The sequence below is a fragment of the Strix aluco genome, chromosome 4, assembly GCF_031877795.1.
Source record: "Strix aluco isolate bStrAlu1 chromosome 4, bStrAlu1.hap1, whole genome shotgun sequence".
Lineage (NCBI taxonomy): Eukaryota > Metazoa > Chordata > Aves > Strigiformes > Strigidae > Strix > Strix aluco.
Genome location: NC_133934.1, coordinates 91,328,765 through 91,345,262, shown reverse-complemented (window position 1 = coordinate 91,345,262; position 16,498 = coordinate 91,328,765). Strand labels below are relative to the sequence as shown.

The following is a 16,498-nucleotide window of genomic DNA, read 5'->3' as shown; positions in this document are numbered from 1 at the left end:
CTTCCTTCGGGAGTATAATTCCTTTAACAACCCAAGTCTCCCTGCAGAAGATTCTCTGGTTCTACTGAATCATGGGAAATGCTGTCTAGATGAAAAGAACAGAATAATGAAACACCTGAACAACAGATCCACTGAGGCAAATAATCCAAATAATATATGATCCAAATAAAGATCTTTCAGTTATTTATTTTCTCAATATTATTTCTCTGTGAAAACAATAAATAGAAGTTTTTACATAACTGATCTTTAGAAAGAGCTCTTTTGACAATCTTCCTTATGAGAAAACAATCTAAATATTATTTCCTAATTTTTATTGCTTATTATTCTCTTGAACAGTTAAAAAAAAAAAGTCTGTGATTCCATGATAGTAACACTAGAGGTGACCTTTAGTCATTGCTGTGCAAGTTCCACATTACAGTGTAACTGCTCTGGTTTTAGACAGGGAATGTTGCAGATGGTCAAGAAAGTGACTACAGTCAAGGATATATATCTGCATATATTGAGATTTATAGTTTGCATAGATATGTAACTTTATTTTTACATGCATATATTTTTATGATACTTAAAGGATTTTTATTAAATAAGATTGTGGTAGAGACTATTTTATGTTTTACATAACATCTTGGCTCCTAGGAGCCGTTTCCATTAATTCTTCTACCTTCCCAAGTTTTAAGTATACAAGAGAGAAAAATTTGAGAGAAAATCAAGAGAAATGGACGAAAGCAGAAAGAAAATCAAGAGAAATGGACGAAAGCAGAAAGAAAATCAAGAGAAATGGACAAAAGCAGAGAGAAAATCAAGAGAAATGGACAAAATTGGGGAGTAGAAAACAACTTTAATGTTGTTCCTTGAAGAATATTTTTTTATCAAGTGCTTCATTTACCATCTAGAAATTTTTCTTATTTTCGACAAGTTTTTTTTAGTGTAGATTCAGAGCAGATGAAATTGTAAACAGTTCTTTTAGGATATTTTTGTAACAAGCTTTGAATAGCATACCTCCTCTGAGACCAACTTTTATCTTGTTCTTCTATCCCTTTTTGGCGTGTGTGTGTGTGTATATATATATGTATGTATATAATTACTATCCTTTTCTCAAAGGGCTTATGTTCTCTTACTTTCAAGGTGTTCTAGTTACCTTGGACATAAATGAGAGGAGGGAATGTAATTGCCATGAAATCCTTTTTCTTGCAAATGTTTGAAAAGTTGATCTATGAATAGTATATAATGAGAGATAGTGAGCTAACAGGGTCATTCAGAGTTCTCTTGATGTGTGGATCTGATTTTTTTTTTTAATTATCATGTACAATTTCTGGGATAATTATGAAGAAACAGGCATTTAGAGAAGAATTAAGTATACAGGTGTAATATGGCTCAATCCAGCAAAACAGCTTGTCCAGTCTTTACTAGAGCTGGGCACATTCTCGAGGTTATAAACATGCTTTCCAGTGTTTCTGTATTAGAATCTTATTTCACAGAAACTGTGAAAATGAAATGAGAATAGCTGTTGGCAGAAGTGCAGGGATGTACCATTTTTTATTATTTTTGCTTTCAGAAATTTTGAAAATTTTTAAAAGTGTGGTCATTCATTGAGGGGGTGAAATGAGTCATAACTTTGTAGGTATGCAGTACAGTGAATAATGAAAAACTTCAAAGACTCTTTTGAGACCCTGATCTAGCAAAATATGCTTAAATACGTGAGTAGTTGTATGACTTCTCTCTTAATTATGAAGGAGGAGTATGTTCACTGATACGGCCATTTATTACAGCTTAGTCATCAATTACATCTTTGATTTTTTTTTTTTCTTCCCCTGCCAATGATGCTGTCTCCTAATTATTGTTGTCAGAATACTGTTTAACTCTTTAAGCTCTGTTTTTGTGGTTTTGTTTTGTTTTTTTTTAAAAAAAGAAATCTGCTGCAACAGATGGTTGTTTTGTTTAATCATGTTGTTAGGCCATCTGTTCCCACCGTCAGATGGGAGAAGACAGATTTATCACATCTCACTGAGTGAGAGTGAGACTCACTCAGTTGGTTTCTGTCTCTCAACCTTACAGACATCTCCCTCACTCATTTACAGCTCTCGAGCATAATTTAGAGATTGGGTTCAGCTGGTGAAGGCTGAAAAGCTAGCTGTAGTGATACACTGCAGCCTGGGGAATGGCATGTAGGTTTTGTACCCTCCCTAGGAAGCTTTTCAAGGGTGTAGTTGTTCACTGCAGCCTATTACCATCATCTTCTCCCCCTGTGCCCCAGCCATGTGGCTCACAAGTGTGAGAAAATACTGTTTTCTGGCTGAGGGAAAAGGAACTGAAGGTATCTGCAAAGGTGTAGTACGTGCATATAGCCACACTGGAGTGGCGGAGGATCATGCTATTATTTGAATAAGGCATACAGGCCCTACTTCTGTCCCTTGCTGTTTCCTCAGATTTTTGTAAAAGTTAGTTTCCAGAAAATTTACCATACAACTGGAGTTGCTGCCCCAGTTAAAATGGCTTCTCTGACCAAACTGAGTTTTGGACATTTACTGAATTTGTAAGATGAAATCTGACTAAAATACGCTCCTTCAGCATACCCACAGTGTCTGTACAATGAATCATAAATATTTGAGATGAGACTTCATTAACTGGAAACTGCAGCAATGAATATATAAAATCTCATCTTGACAAATTTGCTGCAGATCGTTTTTCTTCATAAAATTATACTGTCTGTAATATTGCCTGTCTTAAACAAATGGGTGGAAGGAAAAAGTGGAGAAAAAGCAGTGATACTTACAGTTTAGGACTTAAGTATTTGCAGAAGTTGTGGAGATTTCTTTTAAAATCATTCTTCTAAAATAAATTATTTTGATGAATCCTGTACCATTTTCTTTTTTTAAATGGGCCTGTTTTAATTGTATGTGGCAGGGAGCTTCCTGAGGAAGCAATAAATAGGCAACCACACACTTCTGTCAAGTGAAGTGAGAATATTCGGAAGCTGTAGGGCCATATTTTAGGGTTTTGATGGAGCTATGAGTGCAGCAGTAACAAAAAGTCCTTCCAGATCTGTAGCTAGCAGTAATGGTGTTTTGAAAACAGTAATGTTTTTTTAAAAATATTTTAATTCTTGTCTCCTATCACTTCTTTTTTTCTATTTATGACATTCTGGTAATCCTAAGGGTGAAGAAATTCATGAAAGAAACTTTAGGTGACACAAATTTTCTACAGCTTTAGTGGCCACTTGTGACCATCAGCTTTTTTTTGGCTGTAGCTTCCATGGTGTCAGAAAGGAAGGTAAATGGCCTGAGGGACTTAAACTTGTGGTTCCTGTTCTGTCATAGAGTGGGGCCATAGGGGGTCCCAGCTTCTCTCCAAGTTGATGAACATAGATACTGAAACGACAGAGGTGGCATTCCCCTTCTATGTCCCTACTGCAGGATAGTAAGGACATTATTTTTGACCAGCCCTCTTCTGTTCTAGTTTACTCCTAGGATAGGAGGAGGCTTTAAAGAAAATCGGCTGAAACAAAACTGTTGTGGTTTTTTTTTTTAACTACTACAATTCTTTTATCCTCAATTCAGTACCTGAGTTGAATTTGTGTTTTGTAGCTAAATAGCAAAGATCACATTCTAGAAAAAAGATTTTCATAAATCAGATTAGTTGAATTACATTTTCTACAATTTTTTAATACAAAACATGACCCGTAGGTGACTACTACTGTTTTCTTTCATTGCGGCAGCTGCAGCTTATAGAAAAAGAGGAATGGTGGCTAGGAATATTGTCTATAACAAGCCATCAGCTTTGCAAGAAAATAACCTTTTCCCAAAATGCCTCAAATTTGTGGACATTTAGGCATGTTGCCATGCACGTTTTCTTATGGAAGAGTGAAAGCTGTGGTAGGGCTGCATATTTTATGGGAGAAAACCTTTATTTAATTGGGGATAGAACTGACATTGGTTTTACAGCTGTTGAACTGTGGGGGGCTTAGTTTATTAAAGATCTCTAAAGAAATATAACTATCTCTTCCAGTAATTTACTAGGTATTTAAAGGAATAATTTCATTATTATTGGCTAATTTGCCTTTTTTTTTTGCTTTCCCTCTCAGGAAAAGATCATGTCTGTAGATTCATTGGATGTGGAAGAAATGACAGATTTAACTATGTCGTCATGCAGTTGCAGGTCAGTGTATCAAACAGAGCTCAAAGTTTGCTTATGTGTTTTGATTTGTTAGCCAAGCATATATGAAAATACCAGTAAAATATGGAGGATGACAAATTAAAAAAAAAAAAAAAGATCATGAATGCATGGTAGTGAGCAAACCTAAATTGAGCATATCCTTGTATCTTTTACGTTTGATATCCTTTCCATAATTCTCTCAAAGGAGAAAGTTTACATCCTCAAGACCTGATTATTGAAAGAGTGAACTGTGATGTCTTCTGAGATAATTAACATTCTTTTGAAGTCTTCATGTGAAGATAGTCTAAAATATATTAGTCTGTGGATTTTGTTGGGTTTTTTTTGGATGAAAGTGAAAAAATATCCTTTGCAAGTAAAAGAAAACATTTAAGTCACTTTACTGAAAGACTTGTTCCTATGAGAAGGGATAAAATGGGTGATGAGCACTTAAAGTTATGGGATTATTGTCCTTTATTACTTGGAAAAAGAAGTGTGCTCTAGTTCATACTGTTGGTCATCTGTTATTTTGTCAGATCAACAGTATGCATTTGCTGCATAGTATATTTCTCACCTGTTAGGTTAAGTCATCTAAGATATACTGTATAATTGAATAAATTACATACTTTTCCTTAAAGAGGTGAGCGTAAAGAAGTCTTTGTGAGCGTTCTCTCAGTGGCCTTTTTTCAGGTGTGACACAGATACAACATTAACTGTAGGGTATGTACTAGGCCTTTAATAGAGATTAGTTTGGTCCATGTTGTTTAGGAGTAGAAAGATACGAAGATTCCTATTTTAGAAAATACATTCTAAATTTAATGTTGGAGGTACTCGGAGACATATACTCATCATTTAGGTGAGAAGTGTAATCCTTCAATATGAAAATAGGTAATGAGAGTATTCCATTGTTAACCATGAACAGCTAAAGGAGAAATAGGAAGACTTTACTCTATCACCGAACCTTGGTATTAGTATTTTTTAATGAAAACGTCATTTTAATTTGGTCAGGGTCGGAACTTGGCAGATCTGCGTCGGAGCCAGTCTCGAGGAACATTCACCATTAGTACCACTCTGCGACTTGGGAAGCAGATTTTGGAATCTATTGAAAGTATTCATTCTGTGGGATTCCTGCACAGGGACATAAAACCGGTAAGTCTGTCCATTAAATCAAAATAGGCAAGTAATATGTAGCCATTGGATGACTGCATAAATAAGAACAGGTTCTGTACTAGATGTTAAAATGTAAAAATGAGAAGGGCCAGAGAATTGAATGTTTATTCATCAGATAGGGCAGATTTTTTTCTATTAATTAATATTGGATTGCAACAACAGCTTTGGTCGTTGTCATCATTGCCTCCAGTTACTTAGGCCTCCTTGCAGTTTTCTGAGGTTAAAACTTCCAACTCTTACCTGTAGCATCATGTAATCAAGAGTATTTGCCATGAGATGTTACATAATGAGTTTGGCTAATGGCAATTAATATCTTCACATAATAAATCTAAGATAATAGATACTAACTAGGGTGTATTTATAAGCTCTTCAGTAGCATTTTTTTTGTATTTAATATTTTTATAACAAACAAGGAAAGAAAAGACACTGTATGAGAAAACTATTCAGTTGTTTTATTGTGCAATTCTAATAAAATGAGTGTTGTCAAATTGTCATGAGGACAGTACTTATCTGATAGCATCATACTTCTGTTCTTATTATTTTTTCATTTTTCTTTGAATTTATTCCTGAAATTGCGTAAGCTATTTTTAATATTGCTCTATATTAAAAATATGATTAGAACTCTGAACTTTCACAATTTGTAAATGAGGAAGAAATAACCACATTTTGTGGTTTCTAATAGATGCAAATATGGCTGGTTATATCTGGCATATATTGCTAAACTTCCTGTCCAGCTGAATGATGTTTACATAAAACCTCTGATAAGTTTCTGTGCATTAGGGAATTTCCATTTTCCAGACTTCTTCCTTGCAACTTCTTATAAAACTTGTATTCTCCCTGACCTATCCCCAAGACTTCATTTAATAGGGAAGGGAGACAGAGGAGGCAGTGAATGTCAAGTGAAATAGGTGAGAAGGAGTTAGTGGGAGTGCAAAATTTTAATGATGAAAACAATTCAAGTTTTGAATGGGAAATGTGTTCCTTTATGGCTGGCAGGATGTACTGGGAACATGTTGTTATCTAGCTGTGTCTTGGAGTCTATGGGCTCAAATAGGATGGAAATGGAGAATGCTGTTAGGGGATGGAAAAAACCCAACAAGTTAAACATTGAGCCAGGATAAACAGCAGTGTGAGGCAATATATTAGATTCATAAAAGAATTTTTCTTCCTCTTTAGGAGTTACGTTGTGACTTACACATGTAAAAGAAAGCATGATTGCTTTCTAGCATGCAGTTTTCCTGGCTTGAAAATACAAGTCCATTTTATCTTTTTTTATGTATAGATTATAATAAAAGCAAGTTTTGTGCTGAGCTGAAATCTTGAAATCCATGGATGGTTATTTGCCTCGTGATGAATTAGGCAATGCTGAAATTCTGTTCCATTTAAAAATAATGTTGATCACACTCATTTCAATTTATGGTTTCGATTAGTTTTTACCCTCAATGTTTGACATTGAAGCAACTGTGAATTTCATATTTATTTAGAACAGTACTGCTGTTTCACTTAATGAAAGAAGTAGTTTTTCTAGAGTTAATTGCATTAAGCTTCCAGCTTGCTCAGTTGTATAGTTTCAACTCCATTTCACAGAACTTGTTTTTAGCTTTATCTTTTTTTATATCATGTAATCCATTTTAAGGGGTTTTGGTGGAGAGAGACTTGCACTGATTCAGCAAACATGTTCAAATGTCATAAACTAGCAGTGTTGAAGAATTTTTTTTTTTAAAGGGCTAACATGGAATAGTAATCTGTAGGCAAATAAGAACATTTACTGAAGCTTTTCAGAATGAATTACCTCCATAAGCCCTCACTTACTTTCCAGCTCTTACTGTTTCATTGTTTTGAGGGGGTTTTTTTGGTGTCTTGGGTTTTTTTGGTTTTTTTGTTTTGTTTTGTTTTTAAACCCTGGTTCTTCCCCCTCCCATGAAGAGGAAAAGGCAGTTTGCACCCCTTATTCTGTATTCTGCATGTATGATGTTAGTGTGTTTAGATGAACTTATTAGCCCCTAGGTTGGTAGTTTTTTTCAAATGTCCCAATCAAAATATGTGAGTGGGTGACATGATTGGAAAATTCTTGATAAAAATTAATATATTCTAAATGATGAAGTAAGATGACTGTCTCTTTGGACCATGTAGGCTACTATTCAGATATGCAAAGTTGGATGTCTGATTTTCTTAACAACATTTTCTTCAAATTTAATGGGAGTCTAGTAGAACTGAAAATATGAAAGGAAGGATAAAGAAGTAGAATATGGATTTCCTATGATTGTGTTACTGCATTAAGATGTACACATATTGAAACGTGTGTGTGTATATAACTATCTGTGTTTTTCTTCCTAGTCTAACTTCGCAATGGGACGTTTTCCTAGCACCTGTAGGAAGTGTTTTATGCTGGATTTTGGCTTGGCACGGCAATTTACCAACTCATGTGGGGATGTCAGACCGGTAAGACTTTTTCCACAGTTGTCAGTTTGATTAATTGAATATGGTAATATGCTGTCTTTTTTCTTGGAGAAATATGGGAGTTGCACTGTAATGGTAACGGATCTAAAGTTGACACATGTCATCCCAGATCAGAAATGCCATGTGACTTATTGATTGTATTAAAAGATTGACAGTTGGGAATGAATCAGGTTTCTGATTTTTGGCTTGAGGCAGAGGTGTAGTCTATGATATTTTTGGATAATCTGTCTTTTGGTTTGGAAAATCAAGTGACAAGTAGGCTTTCATTAAATATCAAGAGTAATACACCAGAGCTGAACTTCACTTGGTATTATATATTGCATTAAAAAAAAAAAAAAAAATCTACGTAGGAGAAAAAAGTCACACACTAAGATGAATGTATAATCTTCTAAAAGAGAAAGTCTGAATAATTAAAACAGTGATAGAACACTAATTATAATGTATAACAGGACATAGTTAAGTGTAGTTGCTGTATTCCCATGTGATGCAGTCTGAAGGCAATTATAGATAAAAGCGTATCAATGAGAATATTACAATTTTAAGTACAGTAGAGCCTCCCTAATTCACTGGCGGGCACTCCTTTTGTTAATTTAAAAGTTTGAAAATGAGCAAGTCAGTGCCATTGTACATGCTGATGTTTTAAAGAAACATTTTCTTTATTAAACTAGTTTAGTTTACATTTTGATGGTAATACTGAATAATGTACTAGTCCATACTGTGTAACATATTTATTAATGTGATGTGATTTGAGCAGTAGAAGCCATCTCTACAGGATTTTCAATTTTATTTTGCCTAAGAAGTTGGGAAAGTGGCAAATTTTTGTGTGCAAATTATGAGGTATGTGAATTAGTAAGGTAAATTAGCGGGGTTCTGCTGTACTCTATTCCTTCAGCCATAATGCTGGACACTGTAATGAAAGCAAAGAGCAAGGGAGACCAACAGAGTGGCTGCTGCTGTTGGAAAGGTGAGCTAAACATTTTAAGTAGTTTTAAATTATATTTTTTTTATTTCTCAGTGTTCTTGTCATGTTTTGTATGTTTGGCTGCTTATAATGTTTTTCTAACTGGCCTGTAATTTCAAAAAGAAAACAATTCCCAAGATTCTGTAATTTCTATATATATACACACCAATGGTAGTATTTTCAGAAAAAGTAGGTGATAACAACAGAAAATTTAATATTTCTGCTATTCTTTCTTTTGTAGAACTCAGCTCTTGCCTTTTGTTTTTCATTGCAGTGCCCTACAATGTAACTGAAGTAATTCTTCAATTTAATCTGTTTAGAGTTTTCTGACAGTGTAACCCATATTAGTAGAGTGGCAGTGAGGGGAAAAAAAAGACATTAGTTTTATTTGTACTTAATAGTCAGAAATGGCTCTTGTGTAGATAGCAACCATACTGTTGGCCTTGCTTACTAATACAATTTACTAATTTTTTCATCAAATGTGCTATGTGCTTCTCTTTAAGGCTATCCTTCTTCTAAACTTCATTAGATTTTTTCAGCAGATACTGCAAATAACCTGGAACAATGTAAAAAGCATGTTCTCCAAAAAAAATAGTACTCTGTTGATAAGAACCTGTTCTTTAGTTAAGGTTGATTATTAGATTTTTATCATAAGCCTAGTTTTCTATATACCTGAGTTCTGCAGAAAGAATCCAGTGCCACTAAGATTTTGCATATCATCCCTGAGTCCTTGAATTTCCATGATGTGTTCTAAAAGAATCAGAAGAGAAGTTTTGGAAATTATAGTATCAGGTCTTAGTCCTCTGGCAGCTTTGTATTTCCCCCAACATTAAGAATTTCCTGGTGGACATAAGTCTGTTTGTTCAACTCAAAAAAATGGAAGAGGCTTATATGGATATGGTTGAAAGCAGAAAAGTTTGACAGCACTGTATTTCCCTCTAGAAATCATTGGCCAGCACCACTGGCTAGCATATACATTCCAACAGATGGAGATAAAAAAATGAGTTAGCTTCAAGACTGGTAGAGAAGAAGGGTGTTGTGTAGTTCTTTGGCAAAATGCAATTTAGGCTGTCAAGGGAGTTGATACTAAAAGGCAATTGCAGGAATAAATTATCATCGGTTTTCTAGTATGTCTTCTTGTTAATATAGGTGGTATTCACTTGACTGAATTTCAAACAAGAAGTTGAGAAGAGGTCCTTATGGTGAGGAAGACTGCTTTATTTTGTGAAATCAGGTCAAGAAGCAAAGAGGAAATGAGAAATTTATCAAACCATTAAACTACCCAACATTAGACTCTTAGTCAATTCCAGTATGTTGTACCAAGATGGAGGAATGCAGAACAGTTCCATACAATTTCAGTGTGATAAGGTGTTCTTGTTCTGGATGTGTTTATAAAAAGAAGAATTATAAAACTTGGGAATCCATGGTTTATTCCACTTGACTGAAGTACGTGCTGGTGGCTACTGTTCATCCATTCAGACCCTTCTGCATTTCTGTTAAAGCCTGTGCTTAGTCTAGTCTGAATCTTTTGTTTTGTCTCTCCTCTCGGGCTTCCTTTCTATGTCCACCTCCTCATATTGCTTCACTTCCAGTTAGACTAATTTCTCTTCTCCTGGCAGTTTTGGTGCCCACTGGAATAGTACAATACGACTAAGTGAAATTTTCTTTGCTGTCAGTTTCCTTTCTTTGCACCATAATGAAACCTGAAAGCATTCTGAAGGAGTGAGAGAAAAGATCAACACTCCCACCCAATTTGGTGTCGTCTGCAAACTTACTGAGGGTGCACTCAATCCCCTCGTCTAGATCATCAATAAAGATGTTAAACAGGAGTGGCCCCAAAACGGAGCCCTGGGGGACACCACTCGTGACCGGCCACCAACCAGATTTAACTCCATTCACCACAACTCTTTGGGCCCGGCCATCCAGCCAGTTTTTTACCCAGTGAAGTGTGTGCCCATCCAAGCCACGAGCAGCCAGTTTCGCCAGGAGAATGCTGCGGGAAATGGTGTCAAAGGCCTTACTGAAGTCAAGGTAGACAAAATCCACATCACTTCCCTCATCCAATAAGCAGGTCACCCTGTCGTAGAAGGAGATCAGGTTTGTGAAGCAGGACCTGCCTTTCATAAACCCATGCTGACTGGGCCTGATCATCTGGTTGTCCAGCATGTGTTGTGTGATGGTACTCAGGATGATCTGCTCCATCAGCTTCCTGGGCACCGACATCAAGCTGACAGGCCTGTAATTTCCTGGATCATCCTTCTGACCCTTCTTATATATGGGCATCACATTGGCCAATTTCCAATCTGTCGGGACCTCCCCGGTCAGCCAGGACTGCTGGTAAATGACGAAAAGTGGCTTGGTGAGCACCCCAGCCAGCTCCTTCAGCACCCTCGGGTGTATCCCATCCGGTCCCATAGACTTGTGTGTGTCTATGTGATGCAGTAGATCACTGCAACTCCTCCTGGGTTGTGGGGGGGTTTCTCCCAGTCTCTGTCTTCTGGCTGAGGAGGCTGGATTCCCTCAGTACAACTAGTCTTGTTATTAAAGACTGCGGCAAAGAAGGCATTAAGTACCTCAGCCTTTTTCTCATCACTCATTGCCATGTTTCCTGCTGTGTCTAGCAGGTGATGGAGGCTCTCCCTGGTCTTTCTTTTGCTGTTGACCTATTTATAGAAACTTTTCTTGTTCTCCTTGACTGCTGAAGCCAGATTAATTTCCAGCTGGGCTTTAGACCTCCTGATTTCTGCCCTGCATAGCCTCACAGCCTCTTTGTAATCACTGTGAGTGGCTAGGCCCTTCTGCCAAAGGCCGTAAACTCTCCTTTTCTCTCTGAGTTGCAGCCAAAGCTCCCTGTTCAGCCAGGGTGGTCTTCTCTGCCGCCAGCTTCTCTTACAGCCCCTGGGGACCGCCTGCTCCTGAGCCATTAAGACTTCCTTCTTAAAGAGCGCCCAGCCTTTCTGGACCCCTATACCCTTCAGGCCCATCTCCCAGGGGATTCTGTCAAGCAGGTGCCTAAACAAGTCAAAGTCAGCCCTTTGGATGTCAGTTCTGCTGCCCCCTCTCCTGGCCTCTCTAAGAATAGAGAACTCTATTATTTCATGATCGCTGTGCCCTAGTCTGCCTCCAACCACCACATCATCCACCAGTCCTTCTCTGTTCACAAAGAGGAGGTCCAGCAGGGCACCTTCTCTGGTTGGTTCACTCACCAGCTGTGTCAGGAAGTTATCTGCCACACATTCCAGGATTCAAACAGGGCTGTATTGAGTTTGTGTGAAATTTAGTTTTCAAAAGCTCAGGCATAGTCAGGTTTGGATAGCTAGTAGAATATTCCTTGACATCATCGTGGTACGTTCTCAAATCCCTCCTCCTTGTCTGTCTTCATTCCAAGGCACATATAGGGGATATGTGGGGGATATAGGGGATATAGGCTTCCTACAAATTATTGTGGGGGTTAATAAATAAAACAAACATTTGTTTCAGCTGCATTCAAGAAAAATTTGAAATAATTTGTTGAATTAAAACCAAGCAGCTCCAAAACCAGTCATCTAACATGAAGAATTTCAGCTTAAATATGCAGAAGGTTTCAAGTGGCTGAATGCAGGATCTTACACAGAAAGTAGTGGCCAATGTTTAAGTATAGATTTTACTACAGGTGCCATATATGATATGTTGGCTGTGAAGTTCACAAACAGACAACAGTGCTAATGAGTCAAGAAATTTTGATGAAGTTCCAGCAATATTGCAATATAAAATGTTTACATTTTGAAGTAGAAATGAAGATTCATTCAGATTAGAGAACTTAAATTTGTTCATACTATCTGTAGTAATTAATTTTTTGTTTCACATTGTTATTGCAGTAGTTACCAAACATACCTGTTTTCATTACAGAAAATGCATTGATGACACAGACACTTCCCTAGCATGGACTTGGTTCTCCCTTATCTTTCTATGGTGTATACACCCATTCTGAACGTTAGTTTCTTCATGTGCACTTACCTGTCTATAGTACTCTTAAATCACAGCCTATGGAACTAAGTCTCCCACGCATCATATTAATTTAATTGCAGGGTTTTAATGTGTTAGCATAGACTCCTTTGGGCAAATTTTACAGTAGCATTGGATCTATTTGTGTTCACTGCAGTCTGTTTTCTCACCTTGCTGCCATGCTTTTCTACCTTTGTGAAATGGCTGCAGAATTAAGTTAAAAGCAGCTCTGTCTTCCATGATAAATTAAATTATTCTCTAGAGTAAATAGATGTTATTATAGCAAAAATTGCTCCCAGGATTTTTGTGCACTATAAGCAAACAAAGCCTGTGTTTAAGTAATGCTTATTTCAGTTCAGCTTGTGCAATCTATCTTTTTCTCCTTTGTGGGAGAACCTATTTCTTGAATTCTCATTTGATTGTTGTTTATTGCTAGAGAGAAGTTTTAAAATGAGACATTTGACACATTAACTAGAATAAGAATGTATTTTAATTTATGATTTACTCTGAAATAAAATAAGGTTTATCTCACTGTTTTGTTTCTTCTGCTGTTGTTTACCATAAGTAGTGTTTATTACAAAGTTCACAACAAATAAAGCTACTCTGGTTCAGTCTGCCTTGAAATGAATAGTGGCTCATATATTAGTAAGCTGAAATTATTTTCTTGTTAAAAAATACATATTAATTAAATTATCTGGGGATCATAATATAATCAAGCTTCCAAAGAAAATTGCATAGGTAGATTAGTCTACAGTTGAAAGAAGATGTTTAGCTTGTCTTTACTGAGAGATGTTAGCATCCAGAATTTTAAAATTTCTGTAATTATGCCATCAGAACTAATTTATGGCTTCTCCCACACCCGTGTGATAACAACATACTGTCTATTGACATCTTTTTTTCCTGTGCTGTTTTTTTGTCTCAACATTACTAGCTTTTGTCTTCTGGGACTCCCGTCAGCGTTCTCTCCTTTTCTCAGTTTTCTCCATTTTCCATTAATACAGGTCCTAAACCTGCATCCATGTAGTTTCTGCCTCTTTATCTTTGGTGACAGTCTTCCTTTATCTGACTTCCCTCTGGCTCCAGCTTCTCTCACAATTTAATTTCAAGTCATCTTTCTCCAGCCTATCCCTCTCTAGTTTTATGTTCCCTCCTTTTCCCCTTTATCTTCACATAGCCTCATTCATAAACCCATTTTTTTTATCTCTAGGCACATGATTCACATTCATGATGTCCCTGTTCCAATACTGTTTCCTTCTGTTCAAACTAAAACTGTGTCATCTGTCCCTAGTATCTTTGTGAATATCTTATGATGAACTCAAACTCAACATGGTCTTAGTCTCCTTTCTCCTGTGCCAACCACTCAGTGCTACTTCTGTTCCTAATCACTGCATGTGATACCATCTTCCTGTCACCAAGGCATACTGGCAGTTTTGACTTGGTATGTCTACACATCCAGTCTCTGTATATATCCTGGCAGTGTTTTCTGTATAATATGCACATACATTCATATGTGTACGTATGGGTTTGTTTTTTTGTTTTTCATTCACAAACCTGAAGTTCTTGTGTAGGTTCACCATCCCCTGGCCTGACTGTTACAGTGTCTTTTTTTCTGGTTTGACAAATACAAGGTTTTTGTCTTGACAAGCACCAAAATTTAGGGTTCCACTACAGATACAATTTATGTGATTTGTTTTGATTATGTTGCCTTTCTAAAGCATCAAACAAGCTACTTCTTTTCATTTTTAAGGCTCTTGAGGATCTCTGCCCTCACAGCCTATTATCTTTCATTCACAGTAAAGAAAAGCAATAGCAGAGACGGTGACCTGCCTCCATTGCCTACTTCTGGATTTTTAAAGAAAGGAACTTCATTCTTTATTTCGGAGTGTTCCTTATGTTGGAAGGGAGATTTCTGTAACCACCAAAAACCTCACTGTTTTCTTTTAAACCTCTGTTTGGAAACAAAACTGGAAAAGTATCATCATTTTCTATAGGAGCTGAAAATAATCTTTGTTTGACCATTAAACCTTCAAATACAGTCTGTTATGACTAATTATTATTTAAGGTTTAAATGGAAGGTGTGCTTAACAACAAAAAGCAGAATTTAGTGCCAGTCTGTATAGAACTACACAAAGATGGAGATAATGCTGCATATGGAAGACATTATCTTCTAACACAAGAAACCATACATGAATGATAGGAAGTCTTATTTATGCACGTGCATTGTAGATATTGCTGGCTTCTTATTTTGAATTACTGAAGAAACTAGTTTCAACATTGCACTTTTGCTTTGTCTGTTATTAGTTGTTTCTTATAGACAGGTTTGAAGGGAGGATTTTTTTGATGTCAGTTTATTTCCTTCCTGAGAAGTTATGGTGTCTCCTTAGACTTCTTACCTGGAAGAATGGTCAAGGCAGAGAGTGTAGAATGAGAAAGCCTTTCTTGAAGATCATCCCAACTAATTCCATGAAGGCTTCAAGCCATACTTCTGTATTAAACGATCCCCCAGAGTTTTTCTGTCATGCTTGTCAGATCCTAAGGCATCTCAGTGTCATTTTCAGAGATGTTGCTCATCTTCGTACTACCTATCTTAATGTCAGATTCCATCGTGTTTTAGCACCATTAAAACCATGCTACCAGGGAGTCCATTCAGCTGTAGCTGCTCCTATCTCAATACTGTTTTGAAAAATGCAGGTTTAATATTAAGAGCTTCTCAGAAAGTAATATTTAAAGAACAGGTAGAGGAGTCCCAAGTGAACAATTTGGTTGTTCAACACTTGTAGCACTTACTGTATTTTTCATTGCATTTTGGAGTGCCACATATGGACTGTGTGTTTACAGATTTGAGGAGCAAGCAGTTTTCAGCCCATTTCACTGGTTTTTCCCCAGTGGGATTTGCAATAGAGTGATTTTTCACCCTTGGATTAGGTTATCTAAAATGACCTTCATTTGGTTTGCAGGAGCCATATGACAGTATGACTGATTTTGAAAGTAAAAAAATAAGACTTGAAGGAGATGTATTGTAGTTCTATCCACCAAGGATATGATGGAATCAAAGAAATTGCTTCTGTAGGTATTAACATTGTCTTTATTTCCACTTTTTTGTATCCATCAAACCCCCCTTTTTCAAGAAAAGTGAACAGTCATAAAGCTTAAGCTTTTGAAGTCAGTAAGCAGCAGTTTTCATATGAAATATTGCTATAGAATGCACTGATTTTTACATATCTGAAGGACACAGATGATTCACATGAAGTATCTGTTTCTTCTCTTAATTATCAGTTAGGTTTTCCTCAACTCAGGGACCTAGCCAATGATGTATTGTTTGGGTCATGCACTCCATCTGACTCAAGCTTTCAATACGAAGGGTGGCACGGAGTTAAAGAACAGAGGAGTTCCACCAGTTTTTGGAATTGGGAGTAAATTTCTGAAAACATAGAAGCACATCTTCCTTAGAAGATGTTGACTGTGTAGGTAGTAATCTGTTGTAAAGTTGGTAAAAAGGGATAGAATTGATTATAAATGGGGGGGGAGGGGGGAAGTAAATGACTGGCCACATGGTGATTGGCTACTGGCTGAGTTCAAACCACGACAGTCTTCTGGCACCCAGTGTGAGGCCTGAGGTTTGAGATAATGAGAGATCGGGACATAATGTCTATTGCTTGGCTCCTTAAGATTTTATCACCTCATTTGCTGTATGTATTCCCCATGCTGTTGCTCACCGTCCATGAGAGTTGGGTTAAGATTTTGTTTTTGCTGTACTGTGTAATGCTGATCTATGAC

General features: G+C 36.8%; 1 protein-coding gene across 2 annotated transcripts in view; it reads left to right on the top strand.

Annotated features, from left to right (window-relative positions):
• The window catches only part of TTBK2 (tau tubulin kinase 2), a 108,224-nt gene that overhangs the window by 33,612 nt on the left and 58,114 nt on the right, over nucleotides 1–16,498 (top strand). For both annotated transcript variants that reach the window (XM_074824221.1, XM_074824220.1), the window contains exons 4-6: nucleotides 4,079–4,152; nucleotides 5,155–5,295; nucleotides 7,654–7,758. In XM_074824221.1, coding sequence (XP_074680322.1) covers nucleotides 4,079–4,152; nucleotides 5,155–5,295; nucleotides 7,654–7,758 — 320 coding nt within the window. The remainder of the gene's footprint in view (nucleotides 1–4,078; nucleotides 4,153–5,154; nucleotides 5,296–7,653; nucleotides 7,759–16,498) is intronic.